The 26,832-nt window shown below is 44.9% G+C and overlaps 1 protein-coding gene across 12 annotated transcripts in view; it reads right to left on the reverse strand.

Moving 5' to 3' along the window:
* The window catches only part of CUX1 (cut like homeobox 1), a 272,878-nt gene that overhangs the window by 15,450 nt on the left and 230,596 nt on the right, over positions 1-26,832 (reverse strand). For 10 of the 12 annotated variants that reach the window (XM_074556857.1, XM_074556859.1, XM_074556852.1 and 7 more), the window contains 2 exons: positions 23,336-23,600; positions 7,133-18,571 (listed from right to left, as the gene is read on the reverse strand). The exons of the other annotated variants lie outside the window; for them this stretch is intronic. In XM_074556857.1, coding sequence (XP_074412958.1) covers positions 17,863-18,571; positions 23,336-23,600 — 974 coding nt within the window. In that variant the 3' untranslated portion in view covers positions 7,133-17,862. Of the gene's footprint in view, positions 1-7,132; positions 18,572-23,335; positions 23,601-26,832 lie in introns of those variants that run through there. 12 annotated transcript variants of the gene reach the window in all.

The following is a 26,832-nucleotide window of genomic DNA, read 5'->3' on the forward strand; positions in this document are numbered from 1 at the left end:
CTGGCCCCCCACCCTGCCCAAAATCCTCTGCAGAGCTGAGCTTTGGGGCCTGCAGGAGACCCAGCTCCTGCACCTCCCTCTTAAATGATCCTTTTGGCTTCTGAGTTACATGGACTGAGTTTTTTCAATTTAAGAGAAAAAAGGGTCACCAAAGCTCTCAGTTTTAAAGGGATTTCCCTTCCTCCTTTCCTTTCCTTTCCTTTCCTTTCCTTTCCTTTCCTTTCCTTTCCTTTCCTTTCCTTTCCTTTCCTTTCCTTTCCTTTCCTTTCCTTTCCTTTCCTTTCCTTTCCTTTCCTTTCCTTTCCTTTCCTTTCCTTTCCTTTCCTTTCCTTTCCTTTCCTTTCCTTTCCTTTCCTTTCCTTTCCTTTCCTTTCCTTTCCTTTCCTTTCCTTTCCTTTCCTTTCTCCAGTTTCACTTGGCCTTGGCCCCGGAACCATCCATGGAAACAGAAAAGGCTGGAACTGTGTCTGACACTGAAAGCAACCAACCAGAGCTTCCCTCTCATCTCCCTGTCCGTGTCACTCCTCACAGCTGGATTTTGGGGTTTTATTTTTAATCATAACTTTCCCCTTTCACAGGGGCCGTAGCCACCCGCGGGCTCAGCACTTCTGTGCCAGCGACTCTTCACCTGCAGCAGCAGGAGCAGGGCTGTGCCAGAGCAGGGCAGCTCAGGCACTGGATCCAGCAAAAGGAACCTGCCTTTGTGCTCCCCGAGCTGCTGAGCCCTGCTCTGACCCCTCTGATGTGCAAATAACACAAAGGGAAGAGAAGAGCGACTGCAGAAGGCAATGGGACAAAGAAGGTGAAGTCCTGGGGAAAATGGGTTTTAAAGCAAGTAGCTTTAGCCTCAAGATCTGCCAGCTCTGGGTGTTGAAAGCCAGGCCTGGCATTGCCATGGCCTTGTGAAGAACAGAGCAGAAGGGCAGGGATGGGGCAGCCCCGCTCTGGCAGAGGCTCTGGTGCCACCCTGGCACAGACAGGGCTGGTTCCCTTTGTGATGCACAGAAAATCAGAAGCTGGGACTGGACTATTCCCATTCCTGGGAGTGCTCAGGGCTGGAAGGGGCTCTGAGCAACCTGGTCCAGTGGGAGTTGTCCCTGCCCATGGCAAGGGGTTGGGCCTGGTGATGTTCCCTTCCAACCCAAACCATTTAATAATTCTATGATACCCTGCCAAACACTGAATGAATCCTCAGAAAGAGCCTCTGCTCAAAGAAAATGCTCTACAGAAATGCCTTTTCTGGGAATTCTGTGTGCCCAAGGGGGGGATGAATATTTCAGGAAATAACATCAAGGACCTGTATGCACAGGCCATGTGGTGGGACACACAGTGAAGAAACAAAACCCAAAATGAGAATAAAACATTGACATGAGTCTTACACTTGTGAACAGCCCAGTCAGTCCCTTGCCATTCCAAAGCTGCAGGTTAAACCCTTGAAGTGATTATGAAGAGAACATTCCTGGAGTGCCCAGGCTGGTGGGGCAGAGCCTGGCAGATGCAGGAGCTCATCAGGGGTGCCCAGAGCCAGAGCTGCCACACAGCAACAGCAACTCTGACTCCTGGAACAGGCCCCAGCAACTGGGTTCCCCTGGCAAATCATCCAAAATAAACAGCATCTGTTTTCACAGATGGAGAGAATTAAGACATACTAGCAACTTAGTTTGAAGTTATAAGGCCAGACATAAATAAATGAGAGGCAATCTTTCCATAAGATGGTGGCTTGATTACTGAGGATACAGACAGATGAATAAATCACCTTGGGGTGAGATAGGCTGGAACTTGCTGCACATCCATGGGACCAGGGTAACTGCTCATGTGGATCCTCAGAGCCCTGAGGAGATGAGAGGTGAGTGCTGTAGCTGAAGGGATAGGGGTAGGAGCACACACATGGGCAGCTATGGCAAATTAGCTGATGCTCTGCAAGTTCACACCCTGATTTGCCTCGTGGAACTGTTTAATCTCCCTCCATTTACTGTCTGGCCTCCCTGAATTTACATAACTGTAAAAAAAAAAAGAAAAAGAAAAAGAAAACAAGCTGAGAAGTGATGTGGCAAGCTCTCTTTGAAAAGTCAACTGAAGTGCATTGAAAGCCACTACTTCAAAGGTTTGAAGTCTATTTTATTGACTGGAAGGAAGATGATGGTGAGATAAGTAAACCTTGGCACCAAGGCTCAAAGCTCACTCAACACAAACAGGGGTGTCTGAGAGCGCCAGGGTGAGGAGCAGGAGCCAAAGGAAGGAGCAGGAAACTGGGTCTGCCATGGACCCTTTGCTTTTCCCAGCTCTTTCACCTTTCCCCATGCTGGACAGCTACATCTGAGTTGAAATCACTGCTCTTCCCCATGAACAAAGCGTGCCAAGACTTCTTGGCACTCCTCTGCAGGAGCCTTTCCAAGCCAACAAAGTCTTACCTCCGGCTCTGCCTGATGCCAGAGCTCCCAAGGTTTACACATAAACCCAGGCCCAATTTCAGGCTCTTGAAACACTTGGCATTTGGCTTTTAAGGAAGTCTGGAAAAGGCTGTTATTGCCCAAAGTCCTGCTTTGAATCAAGGGAGATGACTCGACCTTGACCCTGCTCTTTGTAGCTGCAGGGATGAGGAGCACTCGATCCAAAGGCTGCAGATTCAGCCCTGCATGCACAAAGTGATTTTCTCTGTCTTCTTTTTTTGCTCTGTGAAGATGCCAAGGCAGAAAGGTCTGAGCCAAAACCCTTCCTGCAACAGCGAGGTTGTCAGAGGCCTTTCACCATTGCACAGCTTGATGGCTCCAGCTCTGTCTTGACCTTTTCATGGTCAACATTTGAGGGACATTTCTGCCTGGCCAGGGTGTGTGGGAGTCACTCAACCCACCTCAGCTTCATGCAAAGCCTTTTCCTTGGGGCCACCACTGCTGAGGAACAGGACAGGGAGCAAGGAATGATGGAAGATTTCTTTCTACAAGTCACCAAAACCATGTCTGTGGGCTCTGAGGTGCAAACCTGCTCAGAAGGAAAGGCTGAAGAGGAGGTTGTAATGCAAAAGCCCAGCTGAATATCTCCCCTCCCATCAGACAAAGAAAAATCAGTCAAAAAAACATTCAAAGGGACTGCACTGCTCCAAAAATGTTCCCAGAGTAAATAAAGACCAAGTGCTCCAGAGATCTCACCAATGCAACAGAAACACAAAGGAATTGGGATTTTGGGACTTTTTAAAGCAACTTTTGTCGAAATCTCCAGGGAGGGAGGAAAGGTCAGGCAGCTCCAAGAGTTCCTGAGTAGCCAGAATTCCTGGATTATTAACCTGGGAATCATCTCAGGCTGCAATGTTGCTTCTGGGCTGTCCTGGTCCATCTGTACCTGCCAGGAGGGCATTCCCTGATCAGACCCTCTGCAGATAAAGCAAGGAGAGGATGGAAAGAGAGGAATGATGACAACTCTAAAAGCCATCTGTAAGTTCTAGCACTTCTCCCTGTCTCCAGGCACAGGTACCAGGCCTGGAAAAGCTCCAGGAGTGCAGAGATGAGGTTCCTCTGCAGATACAGAGTTGTAAGAGAAGACATCAGGACCATCAGTGAGGTCCCTTCTGAAGGAAGGACCTTCAGAAGATGAGCAGCTCCAGACAGCAAAGGATGGCACTGGCACCAGTGAGGGCAGCAAGAACAGCCCTGCTCAGTTTTACTTCCATGTGCTGCCAGAGACAAGAGAAAACAGGGACAAGGACAGAGCAGACAACGTCCAACACCCTGAGAACAACATTTGAGACTTATCTGCCCAAGTGCCAAAAGAAGCACAAGGAAAAGCCCCAGCTGCCAAGCTCATCCCAACATCAGCATCATTCTGAGCTCCTGCTGCCCTCTCCTCAGTGCCAGCTTGGAAAATGCCCTTGGGGAAGAGAGAAGGAGCCACCAAAGTGCAGCATGGCAGGACAAGAGGGGATGGTTTTCAACTAAAAGAGAGCAGATTCAGGTGAGTTCTAAGGAAGTTGGGTTTTTTATGATGAGGGTGGGCAGGCCCTGGCACAGTGGCTGCCCCTGGATCCCTGGAATGTCCAAGGCCAGGCTGGATGGGGTTTGGAGCAGCCTGGGACAGTGGGAAATGTCCTTTAAAGGTCCCTCCCAACCCAAACCATTCCATGACTCTCTGGGGGCTCCCTCCTGTCACAGACATCTTTTATTGAAAAATCCTTTCTTTAGGATTTTTCCTCCTGAGAAGCTGAGAGGCCTCAGGAACAAAATGTAAACATTGATTATCTGCTGCTGTGGAATGCAACAGGTGCATCTGGGATTGGTCTCATGTGGTTGTTTCTAATTAATGGCCAATCACAGTCAGCTGGCTCAGACTCTGTCCAAGCCACAAGTCTTTATCATTCCTTCTTTTTCTATTCTCAGCTGGCCTTCTGATGAAATCCTTTCTTCTATTCTTTTAGTATAGTTGTAATGTAATATATCTAATAAAATAATAACTCAGTCTTCTGAAACATGGAGTCAGATCCTCATCTCCTCTCTCATCTTCAGACCCTGTGAACACCATCACACCCTCCCACCTCTCTGGGTTTCTCTTCCAGGTGAGATTTCTTCTCTCTCCCCTGCTTTTCCCCCTTTTCTTTTCACATTTTGAGGGCCTGCTGGGAAGGGAAGGTTTGAAGGATTTCTCCTTCCCCTTCCTCCTGGCCCAGCCACTCCAAAATAAAGAGCTGCCAGCAAAGAAACCCAGCACTGCTTAATAAATTCACCCTGTAAGGAGAGAGATTTCATACAAGAAGGGATTATTTCCAAGGGTACTAAGATAATTACATGGGTAACTTGGAAGAGTTCAAGAAAACAGTTTGAATTTTCTTATCAGTTTCCCATAGCTTGGAGCAAAAAGAAAATAAAATGCTGTGCTGTAATCAAATCATGTTTTCTGAAGCCCTCTGTTGGCAAGTACACAATTCCTCCACCACTTCCATTAAAACAGAAATGCTGAGGAGAAAATGACAGCATTTCCAGATGGAGAGAAGTGGGGCTCAGAAGCACCCACAGCTCCTTACCTGGTGGGAACGTGTGAAAAATATCCCTTTTCCCACTGAAACTCAACCTGGCTCTCACTGTGGTGGAGCAGAACCTTGGCACTGAGGTGTGAACTTCCTCCTGCACTAAGAATGCCACAGACAAGGACTTTTCCCATCAATCCAGCAAATCCCTCCAACATTTCCTATGCAAACCTCACCCATCCAGCCCCAGCAGGAGCTCCCACTGATGTCCCAGTTCAAACCAGTAAAGGTCTATGGGAACACACAACATAAAATTTTTCAAAAAAAGAGAATTTTGACATCCTTTTGAAGCATAAAGTTATGGTGGGAGATCCAACTATCTATATGGGAGGCCATAAATACCCGCTCCTGACCTCTCAATGCTTCCTTGTGGTTTCCTTCCTTCCTAATTTCCCAGAATTAACTTTTTGAGATTTAGGCTTGAGAGAACCACCTGGCTTTATCCCAAGATGCAAAATTGTGAGCTGCTGTGAGCCTTCTCCAGCTCAGTGCTGTCTCGAGTTTAACACACCCTTTGCCTATGACCACCTGTGATATTTTGGAGTTTCATGCTGATACCACCTGAAGGAAAGTGCAGGTTACAAATACACAAATTAACCTACCTGAGGCATGGCATTTTAAAAGTCTAGCTGTTTAGCATCAGGTTTTAAAAAAATTATGGTCAAATTATACACAATATTACCATTTATAGCAATCAACAGTTGGACTAGTTATTAAAGGGGAAAAAATAAAAAGTGTTAAACCATGAAGCTTTCCATCCTGTGGAACAACCTGTCAGATGCTTCAAAATGAGAAAATGCACATTTGTCATGAAATGAAGGCATTCAGTAGCAACTTTAATACATTTTGAGAATTGCCCCACAACTGCAGAACTGAAGATGGCAAAGACACAACTGGACACCAAGATGGAGCAAAGTGGGGTGGGAAATCCCAGCCTGACTCTGCTCTCCAGCACAGAACCACAGCAAATATCCCACCTGGCCCCCCAAAACTCCTGTTCCACAGGAGACTCCAAATGGGGGCTCAGGAGAGCCTGGTAGGAGAAATGTGTCAGGGATGTTCTGCAGGAGATGGTGGAAATCAAGGTTATTGCCCCAAAATAAACTTCAATTCACAAAAACCAGACATGAGCAGGGGAAAGAGAGCACCCAGGTAAGCACAGACACACACACACATCCTCTGCCTGACACCCAGAGCATCCAAAAATGATTTCTTCCACTACTTTTGAAAACATAATCCCACCGACAGATTCCAGCATCTGTTCCTTACCAAGCTCCTCACTCTGTAAATACTGAGAGTATTTATAGGAACATCCCATAAGGCACTAAATGAGGAATTTATTTTCCTGTAAAGGACCTGTAAAAATAAACAGTGAGCCGAATATCCGGGAAAATTCTTTGACATTTTCATTTCTGAATCTAAAGCATTTCCAACCTCAGGTAACTGACTTTTTTTTCCTTTTTAATTAGTTGATATGTTGCTGTGGTGCTCAAAACAATCCCCCTTGGCAGTCTCAGACCCCAAATATGTATTTTCTGTCTGTAACGCTGGGTGCCCACCTCACACTGACTGGATTTCACTGAGCATTTTGCACATCTAACAGTTCAATATTTAAGACACTGGAACCACACACATGCTCCCCATAGGAACTGATACACAAAAAGTAAATTTTCCTCCCCTGGCCAAACTCAAATCCCACCAAAGCATCCCTGTGATCATCACCAAAACCAGAAGCACAATGTAAATGTTTGCTGCTTGGACTCAGGTCTCACCTCAATAAAAGACAGCCCACACGGAATTGTGTTTGTATAAAAGATATTTACTTCAATTATCACACCTAGGGTGCTAGTGAATAATAATAATAATACATCGTGTGAGTTTCATACAGTGATATTGCTTCTCCATATCATATAGGGACCGTTGTACAGTGCTGAGAACAAACATTTTATGGCTAAACCAAACAAAGACAGAAACAATGCCTCTGCTGACGAGGGAGCGCTGCCCTGCACTGCCAGCCAGATAAACTCTTACTTTTTTATGTTTAAACAAATACCAAGAAATAAAATGTTACAAAAGATGAGTCACAGCAACACAATGTGGGCTTCTCAAAGCTACTTGTACAAAAAAAATGACACTTTTTTTCTTTTTTTTGGTCAATTGGGTCTTTGTGAGGATCTTTTTTTTTTTTTTCTTTTTTCTTTTTTAAAATCCGTGATTGTGAATATAACAAACAAGCTCTAAAAACATCTAAGACTTAGTGCGTTACAGAAAAAATATAAAATACTGCTAAAAATGTAAGACACCACAATACACTGGGGTAAAAACTGAGCTTATTATTAAAAAAAAAAAAAAAAAAAGTTCTCAGGAAAAAGTACACCACTTTCTGTTCGAGTTCATCTTGTGCTGTGTTAGTAGTCGGGGCATTTCCAAGGTCTGCCCATTCTCATGGCAAGTAGTTATTGCACAAATGCAAAGAGTTAATTTTTTAATTAAAAACAAAATAAAAATGAAAAGGGACATGAGGGAAACAATTAAAAAAAAAAAAAGAAAAAAAAAGAACAAAAAAGAACATCCCCCCCTCCCCAGCCTCCATCTGCTTTGGGATCAATGTCCAAATTTGTACGTGTGACATTCTCACAGCATTTCTAGCAAGGAATGGGAGAAAATGCTTTTCACCACAGAAATGCATAGAGTATTCCAAGAGGAACAACCTTTTGTTTGGCAGAGCTGATCCAACACTACACTAGGGCCTTCTTTATTCTCATTTTTAGTTTCTTTTTGGACTACACCAGAAGGAAAAAGAACCTGATGCGGGAAATTCGATGGATGGTTTTTTCATTTTTAAGTGGGACACCCTCGAAAGGCAAAGTGCAAATTTGCTTCCCAAGCCACAGAAGTGTCCTGCAGCTGATCCAGCACCTTCCCTCTGCCCATGCCAGGGGGGAATGGCACAGCTGGAGCCTGCCCATCCTTACCCTGCCCATGCCAGGGGGGAATGGCACAGCTGGAGCCTGCCCATCCTTCCCCTGCCCATGTCAGGGGGGAATGGCACAGCTGGAGCCTGCCCATCCTTCCCTCTGCCCATGCCAGGGGAATGGCACAGCTGGAGCCTGCCCATCCTTCTCCTGCCCATGCCAGGGGAATGGCACAGCTGGAGCCTGCCCATCCTTACCCTGCCCATGCCAGGGGAATGGCACAGCTGGAGCCTGCCCATCCTTATCCTGCCCATGCCAGGGGAATGGCACAGCTGGAGCCTGCCCATCCTTCTCCTGCCCATGCCAGGGGAATGGCACAGCTGGAGCCTGCCCATCCTTACCCTGCCCATGCCAGGGGAATGGCACACCTGGAGCCTGCCCATCCTTCTCCTGCCTGGATCTGGGGCTGCTCTGCTGCTCCCCAGGGCCACCTGGCCAGGGAAAAGCCTGTCTGGACACAGCAGCACAACTGAGCCACCCCTGTGTGCCACACATAAAGCACAAGGTGGATTTCCAGAGCTCACACCAGCAAAAGTTGCTGCTGCACAAGTTTGCCTTTTTTTTTTTTTCTAAATATTTTTTTTTTCCTTGACCAGCTTTTGAATGAGAAGGAAATCAGCTCTGAATTCAGAAAGTCAAACATATGCCAACAAAGATGAACATCACAGGAAACCAGTCTCTCATTTTAAATGAACACTTGTGAGTTAATTGCAATGTGCTCTGACCAGGGGCTCTGTGTCTTTAGCAAATTCTCAGTAGAGGCTCTAGGAGGCTCAGGGTATTTTCTCTCTCTGTATATTTTAAGTCTCTTCTCTCTGAGGCTTCTTTATTCTCAGTCCTAAATTATTTTTAAAACTATTTAAATAATATTATTTATTAGGCATTTAGATAAAATACTTTTTTTCTTAAAAAAAAAAACGAAAAAAGATTGCTCTAAAAACACAACTGGGGCACAATGATATGGATACTATGAGCCAACACCACCTGCTCCATCTCTAGGAAATCCCAAGCTTTCTCCAACATCCATTTAGGGGACAGCAACCTGGTCTAGTGGGGAATCCCTGCCCATGGCAGGGGGTTGGAACAGGATGAGCTTTAAGTTCCCTTCCAACCCAAACCAATGATATGTAAATATTCCTGCTGTGGTTCTATCCAACAAAAAAACCAAACCTTAAAAAAGAAACTGTTACAAATGAATCTCATCAATAGGAAATCTTGGATTGTTGTCCTAATCCCAAAGCACCTCTGTGTATTTCACCTTCTGATGCTGCAGAGAGAGCGAGCTCGGGGAGGGAGGGAGGGCTGGGGGTGCCTGCAGTGCACACCCCAAATCAATCCCAGCTGGAATGACGGGACAGCCTCAGCCAGAGCCAGCAGGGCCCTGGGAGGGGACAGCAGCTGTGACTGATGGCACACAGGAGCTGCCACGGGGGTTTCCTGGACACTCACAGCCCTGTGAGAGCACAAGGTGAACATCAACCTCTGTGAGCATCAACCTCTGTGAGCATCAACCTCTGTGAGCATCAGCTGCTGGCTGACGGCTCAGTCCTGTCCCAGGAGCTGCTGGAAGGAACCCACAGGGATTTTCTTTCCCCCCAGGAGTGTGAATTGCCCTGAAGGAGAGCTCACCCTCCCTGGCTGAGGGACAGGAACCCCCCAGGCACAGCCCCAGAGTTTCTATTGCACAAACACTCCTCACACAGTGCCTGGGGCCAAGCACCTGCCAGTGCTGGGACACTGGGATGCTCCATCAGTGTTTGCTCCCCCCAAAAATAAATGAAAAGAGTCTGGGAATGCTGCAAGCCAGATCACTGTGCTTTAGATTATTCTCCACGAAGAGATTAGGAAATAAGGCACATAGCTTTCCAAGTAGAGAAAGTGAAAGAGTCAAATTCAGGAAGCAAATCCTAAAGACTTAATGGGAAACGTGGCAACATACAGGATTTTGATGATATGCCTATGGAGTGAAAATAAAATCATTTCAAGCTCAACTAAAATCTTTCTCCCACAGAAAAAAAAAAGGAATGACCCATGAACTCCATCTCTCTAGAGAAGGTGAGAAGGAAATGGAAGCCCTGATCAAGGAAAAGCAAAAGTACAATGCAGATGTGACCTTGCCTATTCCCCACGCTTCTCCTTTCCAAACCAGATGCTCAAGTACTCCCTGTATCACCTGTACCAGCATCCAGAGGTAACCAGGTCCTTTGGAAACACTTTTAAAGCTAGTAATAACTTACCCACATATAAATAACACATCAAAACAGCACAAAGGGTCCAACACAAGCTAATAAAAGCCAGGGAAGTCTGATTGAAAGACTGATTGCAAAAATATTTTTCCTAGTTACTTGGAGACAAGATTGTACTTCAGAGCAAGTCAAGTGCCAAGTTTTATTTATTCTCTTGAAAGCACAGACACTCACCTTCCAAGAGGAGCTGCCTAACAGAAAATTTCTACCTCATTCCTACAAATACTTGAATTTTCAGCTAAGGGAGAGCAAGGCTGAGTTGCTTGCTTTAATCCTATACTTGGCTTGAATTTATTTCATCAGCTGGTTTTGTGATTGTTTTAAATATGTCTTTACTGTCCACTGTACATTGATAAAGGAGAGAGCACTACAGGTGTGCAAATATTTGGGATATGAACTTCCTGCAGGAGGACAAACCTACAGACAAGGTTTGACCCCTCCTTTCCCATTCCTTGGCTCTTGCACATCTCAGCCCCTTGGGATCATTTTTATGTATTCTGAGCATGATCTCCCCTGTCCTCATTAGCTAAACCCATGCATCTCCAGCAGCCTGGTCTCTCCAGTGGCTAATCCCCTCTTTACAGCAGGGAATGGATCTGACAAGTGGGGAATGGCATCCCCTGCCCATTAAAATACATCTTCGTTTTAAGCCTTTGCTCACCTACATCCCAAATGATTTCACAAATTTGGCTGCAGTGATTCTGCTGCACCATTAAGACCAAGCACACAAATGCTAAATACACAGAGGGGCTTTTCCACCCTGGAATGATGCACAGAGACACATTTCCCAACTCCCAAAAATGCATATTAATTATCCTCACAGACAGAAGAGAACACAACTCTTCTCCTTGCTGCTAAGAGAGAGGCTGTGCTGATGTGACACTACCAGGAATTACACAGAACTGTGCAAAAATCAGGTGTGGCACCACAACAGCAGGAAATTCCAGGCATGATTCTCCATTTGCAAAGAACTCTGGATGAAGATTGTACCATGTATTACAAATATCTCTGGAATTCAAACAGAAGGCCAAAGGCATCACAGGGGTATTCACTTTGCTGTTTTGTTATGGTAAAGGATTCAGCTGCTCTCTGCACTCAGCTGGTTCAAAGTCCAAAGGAACTGAACTGATGTGATCAAACCAACAGATTTAATAAGAAGAAATCTACAGAACTGTGGCTAAAATCTCCCAACACCACTGTGAGTAAAGCAAGCTTGAAACTGGCAGAATTGACCTTTATAGAAGAGCTGGACAAGGACAAAATACAATAATCTTAGTTTTTTAAAAGGAGGCTTTTCCTTTTAATGCACTTAGTGCCAGAAGATATTTGTGAATAGCAATGACAACGAAGTCCAGGAATCCCATCAGGGTTTTTTCCATTCACAAGAGTTGCAGAAACACAGATTTCACAGAGAGCCAAGGATTTTGGGATGGATATGGATGCCCAGGTTTGGGAAAAGCAGGTGGATTGTACCAGAGGATGCTGGCCAGGGACTCGCTAATAAAGTTCAATGAATGACTTTCTTCAACTGGAAAATGACCTTATAACTAATAACTGCTATTAAATATGCCACAGTACCACTTGGCTGGGGGGGAATCATCCCTGAGGACAGAGATGGCACCACTTACACACCTGTTTTAAGGCTTTCTGAAAACTTAAGTGCACAGGCCTAACGCTAATCTTCTCCAAAAGGATAAATTTCACGTTCAGAGCATAAAACCATTTTATCCTTGCATATTAATAGGGAAGGGTATAGTCCATGACCTGGTCATGTAGGACAAATCCGTCCCTAGGCATGGTTTAAAGAGCTTTTCTTGCTATAAAGTCCATTATTAACTATACTTTATATATGGCATAGTCAATATATCCTATAAAAGAGATGGGGAGGAAAGAAGAAATTGGTGAAATGATATTTCTACATTTTAGAGCTCAAATATATGTGAAGGAGACAGGGACTGCTACACCCCTTTTGAACTACAAAGGTTACATCAGAAAGGAAATTCAGATCTTGTACTTCTCATGCCAGTGATTCTCCTTACAATTTAAAAGCAGACTTTAAACTGCTGGGGGGGTGTGGTGGGGGGAAGTCTTTCCTTTGCACAGAATTTTTAAATTCTCAGAAAAGTTGATTGTATATGCAACACAAGGAAAATGTTGATGTTCACAGAGCAGAAAGGGGACGGCAGAACAACACAGGAATCGACCCAGTCCAATGTTTTATGTGAGTTAAATTCAGGGATGAGAGGCCACAACCAGCTGGTCACACCAGGGCAGAACTGCCACACACTCACAGGAAAGCCCTGACTCGGTTTAGGGAATGTTCAATCCAGTCCCCACCTAAGAACCAACTTTCCTCCTTCTCCTCTTGTTCCTGAGTCTCCAAGAGGAGCTCAGCCACACTCAAGGCTGAAGACAGAGAAAATCCCCTGGGTGAAGAGGACATCAGAGAATTTCAGGAACTCCTTTGTAGGAAGAGACACAAATGGAGCAAAAATAGTGCCCTCCATGTGCAGGTAAAAATGTCAACACTCCACTTTCAGTCTGCAACAAACTGCCAAGCTACTGATCTCTCACAGCCCTGCTGAAGGCACAGATTACTGTGGCATTTCAACTAAAATAAAACATTTTGGATGCAAGTGCAAAGTGTCCAAACCCAATTACTTTTTTTTGTGTACTCTCATAATTTCAAAATGCGATTTTTTCCCCTTGTTTCTAACCTGCCCTGTTTTTGCCAGGAGCATTCTTATTCATAAAAGCCTTAAGAATACTGGAAATTATTAATTTTAAAATGGAAGATTACAGACTTCTGACAGCAGCTGTGCTTGTAGGGACTGCAACCACTGTTAGCATTTTCCATTATTTCATCACATTAATTTGTCACATTTCCCTCAATTCTATTTTATGTCAATTTATCAGCTTTGCAGTTTGAATTACCACCAGCATTATGCACTTCTCTAACTTACTATTTCTCCTGTTAAAGGATTGAAAAATAGGAACTTTTAAGTAATTGGATTGGAAAACATTGCATAGAATTCTGTGGTGTTCATGGTCCCCCTGCTCTACACCAATCCCATATCAACAAGTTACATAAAAATAATGCAGAGATCTTTTAGCTAATGAGAAAGGCACATACTTCTTTTTCTTTTTAACTGTAATATAGATATTTCCTATTACAGCAAGGAGTTTATTACTAAAGAACTCACCAATTCATGATATGGGCAGAGTGCACTGATATGGATTCCTTTAAAGGGTGGCTCTATTCATAGGCATTTCACTGATGAATAAATAAAATGGTCAAATTTTATGGCATCAAAAGCAACTGTAATTAAATGCATTTCTGCCAATAAACATCTACAATGCTCTTGTCTGAAATCTATATCCTGAAAAATGGAAGTGTATTGACAATTCCATTGCATGACCCTTCAGCCAGGGGATACTCTTTCCTGGCTTTTAGCAAACAAAGCACTGCGCTCTTTTTCCTTCTCTAATCATCCAGAGAGAAAAATCAACAATTTAACTGCAATATAAATGTTATTTCTATTAAAACAGCCCTGGCCCTTCATGCACAGCATTGGTAAGAGCATGGAACTGGAAACAGAGAGAGAAAATAAAATGCTTTTAAAGAACCTCAGGAAAAACAGAATCTGGCATGATGGATTTCCTGAACACTGCCTGTGCTTTTATCCATCAGGAAAAGAAACGTCAGCAAGGAGGGCTCTGCTGCCCTGGGAGATGAGCTCCATGTCATCCTTTCACACATTCCTTTCCCCTGGAATCAGCACCCAAGGGATGACAGCCACTGTGCTGCTCTTTGGCACTTCTTCTCCTTCAACTTTTTATCCTTTGAATTACAATAAAAAAAAAAAAAGTTATTCCAAAGCACATTTTCCTCCTAAGGGTGAGTTCCAAATTGATCCCAACTATCTCTCACACCCTGCAGTGTAAGTTCAGCCTCTAAACTGGGGGGCCTTGGCCAGAAACACCAGCAGGTAACTCATGTCCAACCCGAGAACATCAGCAGTAGTTCAACTACCCATCCTACTTTCCACTGGAACAGAAAAGCAGCTGTGACCTTGGCTAAGCACGGGGACAAAGCCCAGGAGCATCTCTGAGCTCCAGGTCTGAGGGTGCTCCTGGGCAGGAGATCACCCCAACAGCATCTCAGCAGGCTAATCCACATTCAACACAGATCATTAAATATGAAACAGCAAAAGGAGCTAAGCCATTAATAAAGTGCCAAAAATATAGGAAATACTGACAGCATTTTATTTGATTAATTTTATAATAGATCCCAATGATAACGCTTGGCAGGATGGAGTGACTTCTGACTTCTGAACGCTGTCTTTAACCAGCGAAATTACATGACTCAAATGGAATAATGGAGCTTAGAATTAACAGTTAGTGTTATGAAAGAAAGATTTCCTCTAGGGCAAGCTACAGATATGCTTTTTAAAAATCATTACAGCATTAAAAACTGGGCAGATGCTAAAGAATCCTAAAGAACTAGTGGAAACCTGAAAAGCAAACCAAAAATAAACAGGAAAAAGAAAAAAAAACCAAAAAAAAAAGAAGATATGTTTCAAGGCACTTACGTATTGCTTATTAAGAAGAGAGATTGACCTTAAATGCTGCATTTGTGTGCGACCTGTGAATACAGTTCTGCTGTCGTACAATGCAGCCAGAGCTCTCAGTAAGCATCATGGAATGCAATCAGATAGACACAGGCACAAGAACAGTTTGGGGAATATTAACTTAAAAAACAAAATAAAATCATCAAACAGAAAAAAAAAACCCCTCACTATGGAGAAAGCTGAGAGTAACCACTTGACTGCATCCAGCACCTGGGTCTCAAATCAGCAGACAAGGACAGTAGGAACAGACTGGCAAGTGTATTGCCTAGAATTAATTAAAAAACCCAACCTGAACCAAACAACAACGAAGAAAAAAATTAAAAACAATTAAAGAACCTAAGAAAATATCTGCATCCTCTGGGCAGAAGTTTTGCTCTTGGCTGGAGACGCAGTTCGTTGTGACTTGTACTAAGGTACGTGAACTCCTACCAGGACGTGCTTCTCCACGGAGCTGTGCTTTGGAAGTCACACCAGGACACTGGACAGGCACAGAGAGGTCACCCTTGGCTTCACCCCGCTCCCAGCAGCGCTGCCACTCCCTGGTGTCTGGCACTGCCACTGTCCCTCAGCTCAGCACAGAAAGGGGCAGCTGCTCTCTCTCCCTTCCTCAGCTTCAGTTTCGCACCACGAGTCCCCAGTTACCCAAGGAGGAATCCTGAAACAGCTAGCAGTGAAAATCAGAAATAAATCCCTGCCTTTCAGCCTCCTAGAGCCTTCTTTCCTTAGTCATGAGAAGGATGGATTTTAGTGTACTGATTCTTAAATTTGTGAAAACTTGCGCTAAGTGCTGCTGTCGCATGTTAAGAGACTGTAAATGAAATACATAAGTTCTAAAACATCATGCAAGAAATGTGGTTTCACATCTTACAGTCAAAAATCCTACTAATGAATTAATACAAGCACACTGAGGTGTAATATTGGGAACATACCTTTAAAGTCGGAACTCCTCTCCCCATCCCTCCCTCCCCCAAAATCAGAAAAGTAATATTAATTAAACTTAAGAAGTAATGAATGCACCATTAAAGTGTCATCAAAAAGATGCTGACCTAAGACAAAAGTTCAATGATACACAATACGGTCAAAAAAGTCTTCAATCAATAATATACAGTATGACAACTACATCTTGTAAATTATACCCAATACTGCCGGCAGTCTATCCCTCTAAAGAATATTTGCCCCCTTTCATCCCTTCCTAACAATCAGATAATAAAATACAGCACCTATAAATAAGCAAAAAAAAATTATATATATATATATTTATATATATATATATATTCCGAAATCATCTATTGTTAGTTTTAAAGATATGGCAATAAAGGAGTCTAAATTAGCAAACTTGTAGAAGCCATAACTGATAAAACAGCTTATTGAAAAAAGGTGGCAGTAATGCACTCTATGTGTGCACAAGTACGTAAGAAAATACACAGACGTATAAAATTGCACGCACACACCCACGCACACACATCCTTCCACACACCTCTATGCTCACGCATATACATATAGACAACAGGAGGAGTTAGAGACAAGTTAGAATTGGATTTGTACTTTGATCAGCCCTAACCTGTGCATAAAGTAATGGGAAAAGGCTGTATTTCTGCAGGGCAGAACGGGCTGCACTGGGACTCGAGAGCACGAAGGTTTTGGTTTCGAGCTTGGGCTGCTTCCACCCCGGTGAGAGCCCGTCTGGTCATTGCCATGTACTCTTTATCCACACAAAAAAGGAGCTTCCCACAACTAAAACATATTTAAAATCAGTGCTCGTGGTGGGAAGAGAGTCAGTAAATGGCCACCAACAGCAGGAAAAGGGCTGGGTCTGCGGCAGCTCCAGTCCCTCTTAGTGGTGTGTGACAGCAATCGGACACGTGAATGCATTCCCAAGGATTCCAGGTAAGCTGAATGTTGGGGATACGGGCTGGGCCCCCAAGTAGCAGGCTGAAATGTTACTGGCCAACGTTTTTGGAGCGATCTGTCTTTGCTGAAAGGAAATCCTGTACACTACGAACCAAGTGAAATGATCAAGTACATGCTGCTTCTAAGTTGTCTCCTAAACCTCCCAGATATGAGGTCTGATCAGCGTGCTCTGTGGTTAGAGGTTAAAAAGCAGATTATAAAATACCTAGATTCAGATTTTTTTTTTTTGTCCTGATTTGGCCTAAAATGGAGTGTATTAAACAAATTCTGGGCTGCAAAAGACCAGAATCAGTTAAAGCTATGAAACAATGTGCACTACGTGTCAATATTCTATTTCACTTACAAGAAAACACTAAGTCAGCTACCACAAATTAAGATATTTTCCTGATGTGACTTTTTTTTTGTTTTGTTAAAAAATATGTGGAGTAAATGTGTTTTTTTTTTTTAATTCAAAGTTTCAAACAACAAGATTCTTTTCTTTTCTTGAAAATATGTAGGAATCCAAACTAGTGTGTTTAGAGTCGGTTGACTGTGCAATCTCTTAGTGGCAACTGAACAGCTACAAAAAACTTTCTTTTTTTTTCTTTTTCTTGAAAAATCTCCCCTTTTTTCCTGGTTTAAGAAGATAATAGTGTATTATCGCTCTGTAGCCATTAGATGGCAGATAAAAAGCCCCCTTTTAATATGTGGGTTTGATTTTTTTTTAAGGATTTTTTTTTTTAGTTTTTTTTTTTTCCTGTTTTTCATTTTTTTAAAGCCCCACACCAAAGAGGAGGGCACAAGGCAAAGCTGTATGAGTTATTCCAGAAATTGTGGAAATCACTTAGGGCAATAATAAAAACACTTCAGGGTACAAAAAAGCTTGACTACACATTTCAGTTTTCTTCCTCGAAAACACAAACATAAATTGGGCTTAACGCTCCTTTTTTTCTTTTTTTTTTTTTGTTTTTTTTTTTTCGATTTCTATATGCACCTTGGCCTATGGCGTTTTTGCCCTGTGGCCCGCAGGGCGGTTAAGTGCGAACACAATAAAACCAGTAGAGGTCCAGTTTGACTTCCCAGCTCTCCCGAGTTGGGCCAGTTTAATCTCAAAACTCCCACTCGACGGCCTCTTCCCGACTGGCGGCCTTCTCCAAGCGATGGATGATGTTGTTCAAGTTGGCCGCTTTCTTTTTCCTCAGGGAGCTGTCTCGCGTGTTCCTGGAGCTCGCCGCCTCCGAGAAGCCGAACAAGCTCTGCAGAGAGTTGGATTTCTGCGAGCCTGCGCCCGGCGTCGAGCTCGTACTTGGCACACTGGAGATTTTCTCTGAACTTTCTTTTGACTTGTAGGAGCTCTCCCCCGTAAGGACTGAGGTGGAGGCAGCTGAGGTAGAGGCATCCCCTTCCGTGGCAGAGTTTGGCAGTGTCTCCAGAGCGTCTCCCTGGCGCTGCTGCGGTGCCGGCGGGGAGCTCTGGCGCGGCGCCGCTCTGGGCCGGCCCTCGTCGTCGGTGTCCTCCAGGCTCTCGGGCTCCGCTCTCTCCGAGGGCCTGGCTCCTCGCAGTGCCTCTTCCCCCGCCTCGAAAGCCGCCTCGGCGGGCCCTCCCTGAGACTTGGCGGCCGCATTGCTGAACTCGTCCGCCTCCGGGCCGCTCGGCTTCCCCTCGGGAGGGCCCTCCGCGTCCACGCCGTCGCAGCTGTCCCCCTCGGAGCTGTGCGCCGCCCTGCTGCTTCTGGCCGAAGGGGAATCGCTCGACCCGGCCTGGCTCTGGCTCCCGGCTTGGATCTCCTCGATGAACAGCTCCCGGCGGATGCGGGACCTGCGAGAGAGGGACAGGGGGTGAGTTCAGAGTTCAGAGGAGGCAGCGAGGCTGTTGCGGGTCTGTGTACAAATCACCAACGGGACGGGACTGCTGGGAACGTGCCTTGAGCTGTTTGATTTTCCAGCATCAGCCTCATTACATGGTTATGACAATGGGAAGATGCTATCAGCTCACATCCCAGGCAGCAGACAAAGAACTCAATGTTACAACTTACTTTATAAGTTTTTTGACCAATCACACAAAGCAAAAGCACACTGACAGTAGTTCTGTCCACATACCTTTGGCTAAAACAATGCTTGCTTATTTCAAATGCAATACCTTCAAACACAATGCACAGAGCTCCATTATTAAGCCTAGAACTTCCTAATACCTCTCTAGATAAACTTTTCTGCAGGTTAGGGAGTTATTCTAGACTATTCTATTCTCTGTCCTGTTACATCCATAGGAGAAGTGATGAAGACCATTTAATTCCTAGTTTATAACCAAGAGGGAGCTCCAACGATCCATGTTAAGGGATGGGACCACAGGCCTGGGGAGAGTTTACCAGAACTTACTATTTTTCAGAGTGAAATAAAAACCTCTTGGTTTCAGGCCCAGGGAACTGCCAAGGGGCTGCAAACCACAAGTGACACGCTGTCCCAGCACTGATGGCTGTAAGGATTTTCTATTTTCCCTTAACTATGCTGTGGAAGACAGCACACAATGGAAAAAAACATTCACCTAAATGGAGAACACCACCTGAATACTGCTTTTGAAGCTATTGATCTTATTGACTTACTTGAAATGCAACAGAGTATTTCAGCAGTACTCGCTGACTCCACACTTCTGAAGGATTTAGGGAGTCTGTAATTTTCCCTAGGAGAATATTACTCACCTAACAGAAGCCCACAGGTGCTAACATTAATTTTCTATTACCATTAACTGCAGGCATCCTGCAACATTGATTATCAGGCTCTATTTATGCCTAAAATCTCCCTGCATGGACATTGATCCAGAACATGGTGCTTCTGTAACATTCCCCAAGCCTGAGAGGAGGCTGTAAGAGCTCTGTGCCTGCATGGCATTTAAAATACCTCAGCTCCAGCAGGTACTGAACCTCACTGAGAATCTGACCACAGCCCTGCAAACATCAAACCCATGTCTGTGGAAATCCCTGGAATTCACACCCAATATACTGCTGCTGGAATCTGGTCTGGCTCCTGATTAACATGGTAATTAAATTCTTATGGTAAAGATGACCTGGTGGCAGCAGCTAGAGGATTGCAGAGAGCATTCCTCTTGGGAAGGCGTTGGCCTTGACATCCATACACCCTGCTGGATTTCAGCCGTGGAACAAAAAACATCAGAGATCTCCTGGGTGTTTGCTGCAGCTCCCCAGACAAACCTTCATGCAACATCAGAACCAGCACTGTGTAGAGTTCATTGAAAAAGACACTCAGAATTTAGGGTCCAGGAGTGCTGGATTACAATTCTAGAAAGTCTGGTTTCATTCCTGATGTGTCTATAGTATAATTTCTGTGGCATACTGAGTTTATGTGCCAGTTTCCACAGGTGAAGTGGGATAGAAATTCCTCCCTCCTGCTTTTTTGTACCATTCTTGAGACATCAGAGCCTCTGATGTGTCCTGTATGTGCTTCACTAGTGCAAAGCAAGGGATATTCATTGTATATTCTGAGAGCTCTGTGACTGGTATGAATGCAAAGCCATAGACTTGGAGAAGCTTGCAGACATGTCAAAATCCTTTATACCCATTTATATTCTGAAGTGAATTATTTCTTTGCCTGCTGAGGATATTTTTTCCAGCGTTTCTTTTTGCTGTAGGAAATAAATGCTAATGCTGACTTTCCATCTGGTGGATATAAAGGTAGATCCTGCTATAGCAACCACCTTTGGAAAGTGAGATTTGGGCTGAATCTGAAAGGAAAGGCATCACTACAGCAGGATTCCCAAGACACAGCAAGACAAACTTGTCCAAATCTGTGCCCTCCCTTATCTAAAGCTACAGAAAAATGAGTATTAAAGCACAAGCAGATGGTGAGAGATGTGGAACTGCTTCTGTATAAAAAACAATTCAGTTTGGAAAAGAAATGGCTGAGGGAGAGTATGAAAGAGATAAATAAAGTTAAGTGTGGCCTAGAGAAGACTGAAATAAAGACCACCCATTTCTTGTAACGTATGATCAGCACAACAGTCAGGCCCTGCTCCCCTCACAGAACATGGAACCTGTCCCTTTACTGCAACACCCTCCACATGATTTCACAGAAATCCATGCATGACAGCTAAGAAAATTATTGTCAAGGGGAACAAAAACCAGGTTTGTGTTTTGAGTTTTCATTGCTCAGGGCACCCAGGGCTCCAGACAGGCTTGAAACAGCTTCTGAAAGCCCTGGAGTGTCCCAGCAGCACATCCGGGAGAGGCCCAGAGCCCTCAGAGCTCAGCCCTGTGCTGCCCCAGTGTGCAGGGCTGGGCTTGTGCCGGCTGTCAGCGCCTCCTCTGGGGAAGGTGCGGCTGGAGCTGGGCTGGATCTGCTAACGAGGGAGGTGACACTGCCACCAGGGGAAGGTGACACTGCCACCAGGGAGAGGTGACGCTGCCACCAGGGGGAGGCGACACTGCCACCAGGGGGAGGTGACACTGCCACCAGGGGATGTGACACTGCCACCACGGGGAGGTGACACTGCCACCAGGGGAGGTGACACTGCCACCAGGGGGAGGCGACACTGCCACCACGGGGAGGTGACACTGCCACCAGGGGGAGGCGACACTGCTACCACAGGGAGGTGGCACTGCCACCAGAGGGAGTGGCACTGCCACCAGGGGGAGGTGACATTGCCACCAGGGGGAGGTGACATTGCCACCAGGGGGAGGTGATGCCTGCCACCACGGGGAGGTGACACTGCCACCAGGGGGAGTGGCACTGCCACCAGGGGGAGTGGCACTGCCACCACGGGGAGTTGACACTGCCACCAGGGGGAGGTGACACTGCCACCAGGGGGAGGTGATGCCTGCCACCAGGGGGAGTGGTACTGCCACCAGGGGGAGTGGCACTGCCACCAGGGGGATGTGACACTGCCACCAGGGAAAGGTGACACTGCCACCACAGGGAGGCGACACTGCCACCAGGGGGAGGTGACACTGCCACAAGGGGGAGGTGACACTGCCACCAGCACATTTTGCTGTCAGGACGAAAGGAACATATTTTCATAGGCATCCCTCCAACTTGTGTATAATTGCCTGCAAGTGGGAATTGGAAGAGGCCTGCATTTGGAGAACTCTGAGCAGTGAAAAGAGTCTGCATCTGTACTGAATTCAAGGCAGTGAAATCCAGTGGAAATATGATTACTTGATTTTTTAAAAATTTTTTATTGTTTACTATAAACATTATTTAACTATTGTGTGTAATATTTCTGAGATAGCTCATTAAACTCTGCTGCTTTTGCTTCAGCAACTTCTCTGGTAAAAGCTGAGAAGGGCTAAAGTGAAAAACTACCCTTTAAATGTTAGCAGTTTTTAAAAACAAACAAGTTTAGCAATCTGGACTAATTAGGAACATTACTGGCTCCAAGTGAAGGAGCAGAATAGTATTAAATCTGGTAGCTTAACTATACCTGTTCAATATTCATTAGCACAAATTTCTTGGAGAAAAGTCTGCTGCATTAATTAGGACTTCCAATCCCAAGCACAGTTGATAATATGTTTATTCAAATCCCTATAATTCTTATGTGCTATTCCAGCCTTGTCTCTTTTTATCACTGTCTCTAGGCCAAAACCTGCTTCAGGGGCTCAGATGTGGAAAAGGTTTCTCCTCAAATGAGAGAGGAACTGAACAGACCAACATTTTGTTTGAGTGGGAGTCAATGATTTAATCATACTAATGAAATAAATCATAGAATTTTGGAGTGGTTTGGGTTGGAAAGGACCTAAAAGCTCACCTTGTTCCACCCCCTGCCATGGGCAGGACACCTTCCACTGTCCCAAGGTGCTCCCAGCCCTGCCCAGCCTGGCCTTGGGCACTGCCAGGGATCCAGGGGTGGGCATCCTGTGCCAGGGCCTGCCCACCCTCACAGGGAACAATTCCTTCCCAATATCCCATCTATCCCTGTTCTCTGTCTGTTTAAAGGCATTTCCCCTTGTCTTGGCACTCCAGGCCCTTCCTTGTAAGAAGTCCCTCTCTGTGGCCACATCTGACTTCAGGGTTATTGGTTCTGTGTCCTTCAGGACTCCATGAAGCTTCCCAGAAACACAGCACAAACACCTTGCCTATTTTCAGAGCTGGGTGACTCAAGACCTAAAAGAAAATCCTTTTTTTCCTTCTGATGCATAAAAATGACACAATGAAAGCAGGGCAATTCTGATGGCATCCAATAAAGGACATTTCCAAGTCCCCCCCACCCAGTGACCCAGGGACAACACCCACCACACACCCCACACGTGTCTGTGCGTGTGCACATGTGAGTCAGACAGAGCAGCCTGGCCTGCTGCAGTGCCTTTATAAATATTCATCAGTGGACATCTCTACATCCACGCCCACCCCAAAAGCCAGACTTTCTGTTTAAAAGCACCACTCACATCAATATGTGAGTACAGCTGCTCCTCAGGGATGACTTAAAATTAGTCTGGAGCATTAGCACTGTGTTAGTGAGAACCTCCCTGCTGTCAGAGCTGCTTGTTTTGCACAAGCACCCAGCACAGTCTGCTGAGGCAGAGCAGCACCTGCCAAAGCCAAGCCCAGCCCTCCCTGAGGAGCAGAGGTCACTCACCTGTAATTGTGGAACCAGTTGATCACGGTGCTGGTTTTCAAGTTGAGCTGCGTGGCGAGTTCCTCAATGGTTTTTGGTGATGGGTATGGCTTTTGCTGGTAGGCTCGTTTGAGAGCTTCTTTCTCCTCTGGTGCCAGCACCACCCTGGGCTTCTTGAGCTGGTGCTGGGGCTGGGGGCTGGCACCCTGGCTGTAGTCGATGCCAGCGGACGAGGACTCGCAGGACTGGCTGTCGCTGACCGAGCTGTGCCGCCGCTTCATGTAGGCTGAAAGAGAGGCACAGGGGGCTAAATACAAATGCAGAATCAATGGATTCTTATCTATCAGGGTCTTTTTTAACTTGGGTGGAAACTTGCTGCTGTGAGAGGGAAAGATGAGGGATAAACATGGAGACGGCAGGTGGGTGTCACAGACATATTTTATGAAAAATCCTTTTGTTAGGATCTTTTCTCTTGAGGAGCTGAGAGGCCTCAGAAACAAAATGTAAACAATAATTATCTGCTGCTATGGAATGCAACAGGTGCATCTTTGATTGGTCTCATGTGGTTGTTTTTAATTAATGGCCAGTCACAGTCCAGCTTAACTCCAAGATTAACTTAACACTTAACTCCAAGATTCCCCTCCTCTTTCTCTTTAAAAACATCCCAAGATTTTTGCCCTAGTGGGGTTTTTTTGCCTTTATGGGGAGAGGAGGGAATATGGGACCAGTCAGAAGCTGCAGAACATCCCACTCAGGTGTGTGGGGCAGGTGGGTCTGCAGAGCTTTCAGAGGAAGCAGCTGTCTTGGACTTTTTGGTCAATCACAAGATTTTACTATCATTCTTTTCTATTCTTTGCTAGCCTTCTGATGAAATTATTTTTCTATTCTTTTAGTATAGTTTTAATATATGATTTTCATATAATATAATATAATATAATATAATATAATATAATATAATATAATATAATATAATATAATATAATATAATATAATATAATATAATATAATATAATATAATATAATATATATATTCTAATATAGTATATATACTTTAATATAATATATGATATAACAAATATATATAATATATACCACATATGTTTTTCTTTTAATATAATATATATAATATATATTATATATAATACTTTAAATATAATATAATAAAATAATATTTCTTTTAATATAATATATATAATAAAATAATAAATCAGCCTTCTGAACATGGAGTCAAGATTCTCATCTCTTCCCTCATCCTGGGACCCCTGTGAACACTGCCACACCACAGGTGGGGATGCAGGGATGGGCTGCTGGGAGGGGATGGGAAGGATGAGGTGCCACCAGAGACCAAATGAGGGGAGGATGCAGGAGGCAGAAAGAGAAGAAAAGAGGGTAAGTCAGCTGGAAACCTGCCAGAGTTTCCTGCCTTTACAATGAACGTGGGACATGAATGACAGGGTTCAGTTCACACGACTCATTTCACATTCACTCCTCCAAGAGGAGCGAACGCCCACGCAGGGCCCTGACTGGGACAGTTGTGCCTGGTTTTGACTGAAAGGGGTTTGGTGGTTGAAACACTTGAGGTGCACACGGAGGTGTCTCTGACATGAAGGCAAACACGACTGTGGCAGCGGAGCTGCAGCATTCCCAGCCTTCCCAGCCACCTCCAACACACGATGGCGCCTGCAGCCCGGAGATGCCAGCGATGGCTGAACCACCATCAGGCGTTTGCTGCCTTTCCCTACAGCTCTCTGCTGAGGCAGGGACAGGTTATGAAAGAAAACCAGCCCCCAGCACCCTCCTCCCCTACACAAAGCTCCTTCCAAAACACAGACACTTTTAGGAAAGCTCTGCCTGCACTGATGGGCTCGGTGAGGCTGATGGCAGGAGCCTGTGATCCTGCCACTGACCTTCCTCCCTGACTGGGAATGAATTATCCTGGCAAATTCCACAAGGAAGGAGTCCCAGCAAAGGCTGTCACTGACTTGATTGATTTACACTGGGCATGGGGAGGTGGGATTTACTGCACCTGGCAGTATCATGCACAAGCATTGCTAATGAGGGGGCTGAAAACAGCAAATATAGATGAATCTTGTCAATAAAATATTTAATGGCTGTTAAATACCTTCCAGATATTTAAGAGTTTACGTATTCAAGAGCTAAAATTTGATAACCTTGGATATTAAATTCCAGATTACACCAGTCTGACATCAATCCAGGAGGCATTAAATCTCCAGGAGCCAGGAGCTCTGGTTGGAGCCAGGGACACTGTGGGGCCAGTTACAATGGTCAGCAACCAAATTCTTCAAAAATTCAATTTTTCTCTCCCCATAGCTCTGCCTTCAGGCTGAGGCTGCACAGTGAATAAAAAATCAGTGCAACCAAATAAACTGCAGTGTTCAAACCCCAGCCAGTGCCTCCTGGCAGGGCTCCCTCCAGGCCTGGCTGGCTTTTCTGGCTCCAGTGGTTCCAGCTCCTGCCCTCTCCATGGTGCCTCCAGTGGGACCTTTGGCACCGTGGCTTTGCTATCATGGCAGTGAATTCTGAACACACACTCTAACCTTTGGGGGTATCTGCATGGCCCACATTTTGTTTTTCCTGAATATGACAGATTACCTGAGGATTGCCTACTGTGTAAGATCACTGATATGGAACACAACATGAGCTGCTCGTGATCCATCACTCTGACATGATACAGTCCTGCACACGTTTGAAATAACCATAAAAAACAAAGTGGGTTTTTTAAAATAAATCTCCTTTAAAAATCCACCTATTTAAGTTGTTCCAACCATATGTAAAACTGCAAAATTCTGCATTATTTCAAGATGACCCATTGGCCTTATTATTGCAGTCTTCAAGGAACTGTTCCAATCTTCAACCATGGAATTAATAATTCCAGCAAGATAATCTCATATTCCTATAAGGTGTTTAATCTCAAAACTCCTTCCTGGGTGTTATTTCCAACTTGCATTGACCTGCAAACTACAGCCAAAGCTCCCTTGGTTCCTTGCATAGCAGAACCAAGAGGCTGGAGGACAACATCCATCACCTCAGCAATGGAAGCAGCTTCAAGGAGGCCACAAGACAAACCAGAACCTGGCATGGGAGATGTGACAGGGGCTCAGACCACCTCCGACTGGAGTTTCTGGAATTTGGCCAGGTCACTGAGTCAGCAGGAGATCAGCATGGGCTGGATCTCCCTTTGTCTGCTCTCCACAGGATGGGATTTCTGGCAGGGCAAACTCCTGTCTAAAGCAGCAAAGGACAATCTGGAGCTGTGAGAGCTTGGGAAAAATGTCATTCCTTCCTCTGCTCCTGTAACCTCACACTGGCATCACACAAGGTGCACTGGCTCAGCTGGGATGCTCTCATGTGAATGGAACAAATGATATATAAGCACATATTTCATTAAAATACAAATAAAGAGGAGGATTCCCACTGTTCTGTCAGAGCAATTGTTTTCTGGAGGACAATCTACTATCACGAAAAACTTCCACTGGGCCAAAGGCAGAACTAGGACT

Source organism: Zonotrichia albicollis, chromosome 22, assembly GCF_047830755.1.
Source record: "Zonotrichia albicollis isolate bZonAlb1 chromosome 22, bZonAlb1.hap1, whole genome shotgun sequence".
Lineage (NCBI taxonomy): Eukaryota > Metazoa > Chordata > Aves > Passeriformes > Passerellidae > Zonotrichia > Zonotrichia albicollis.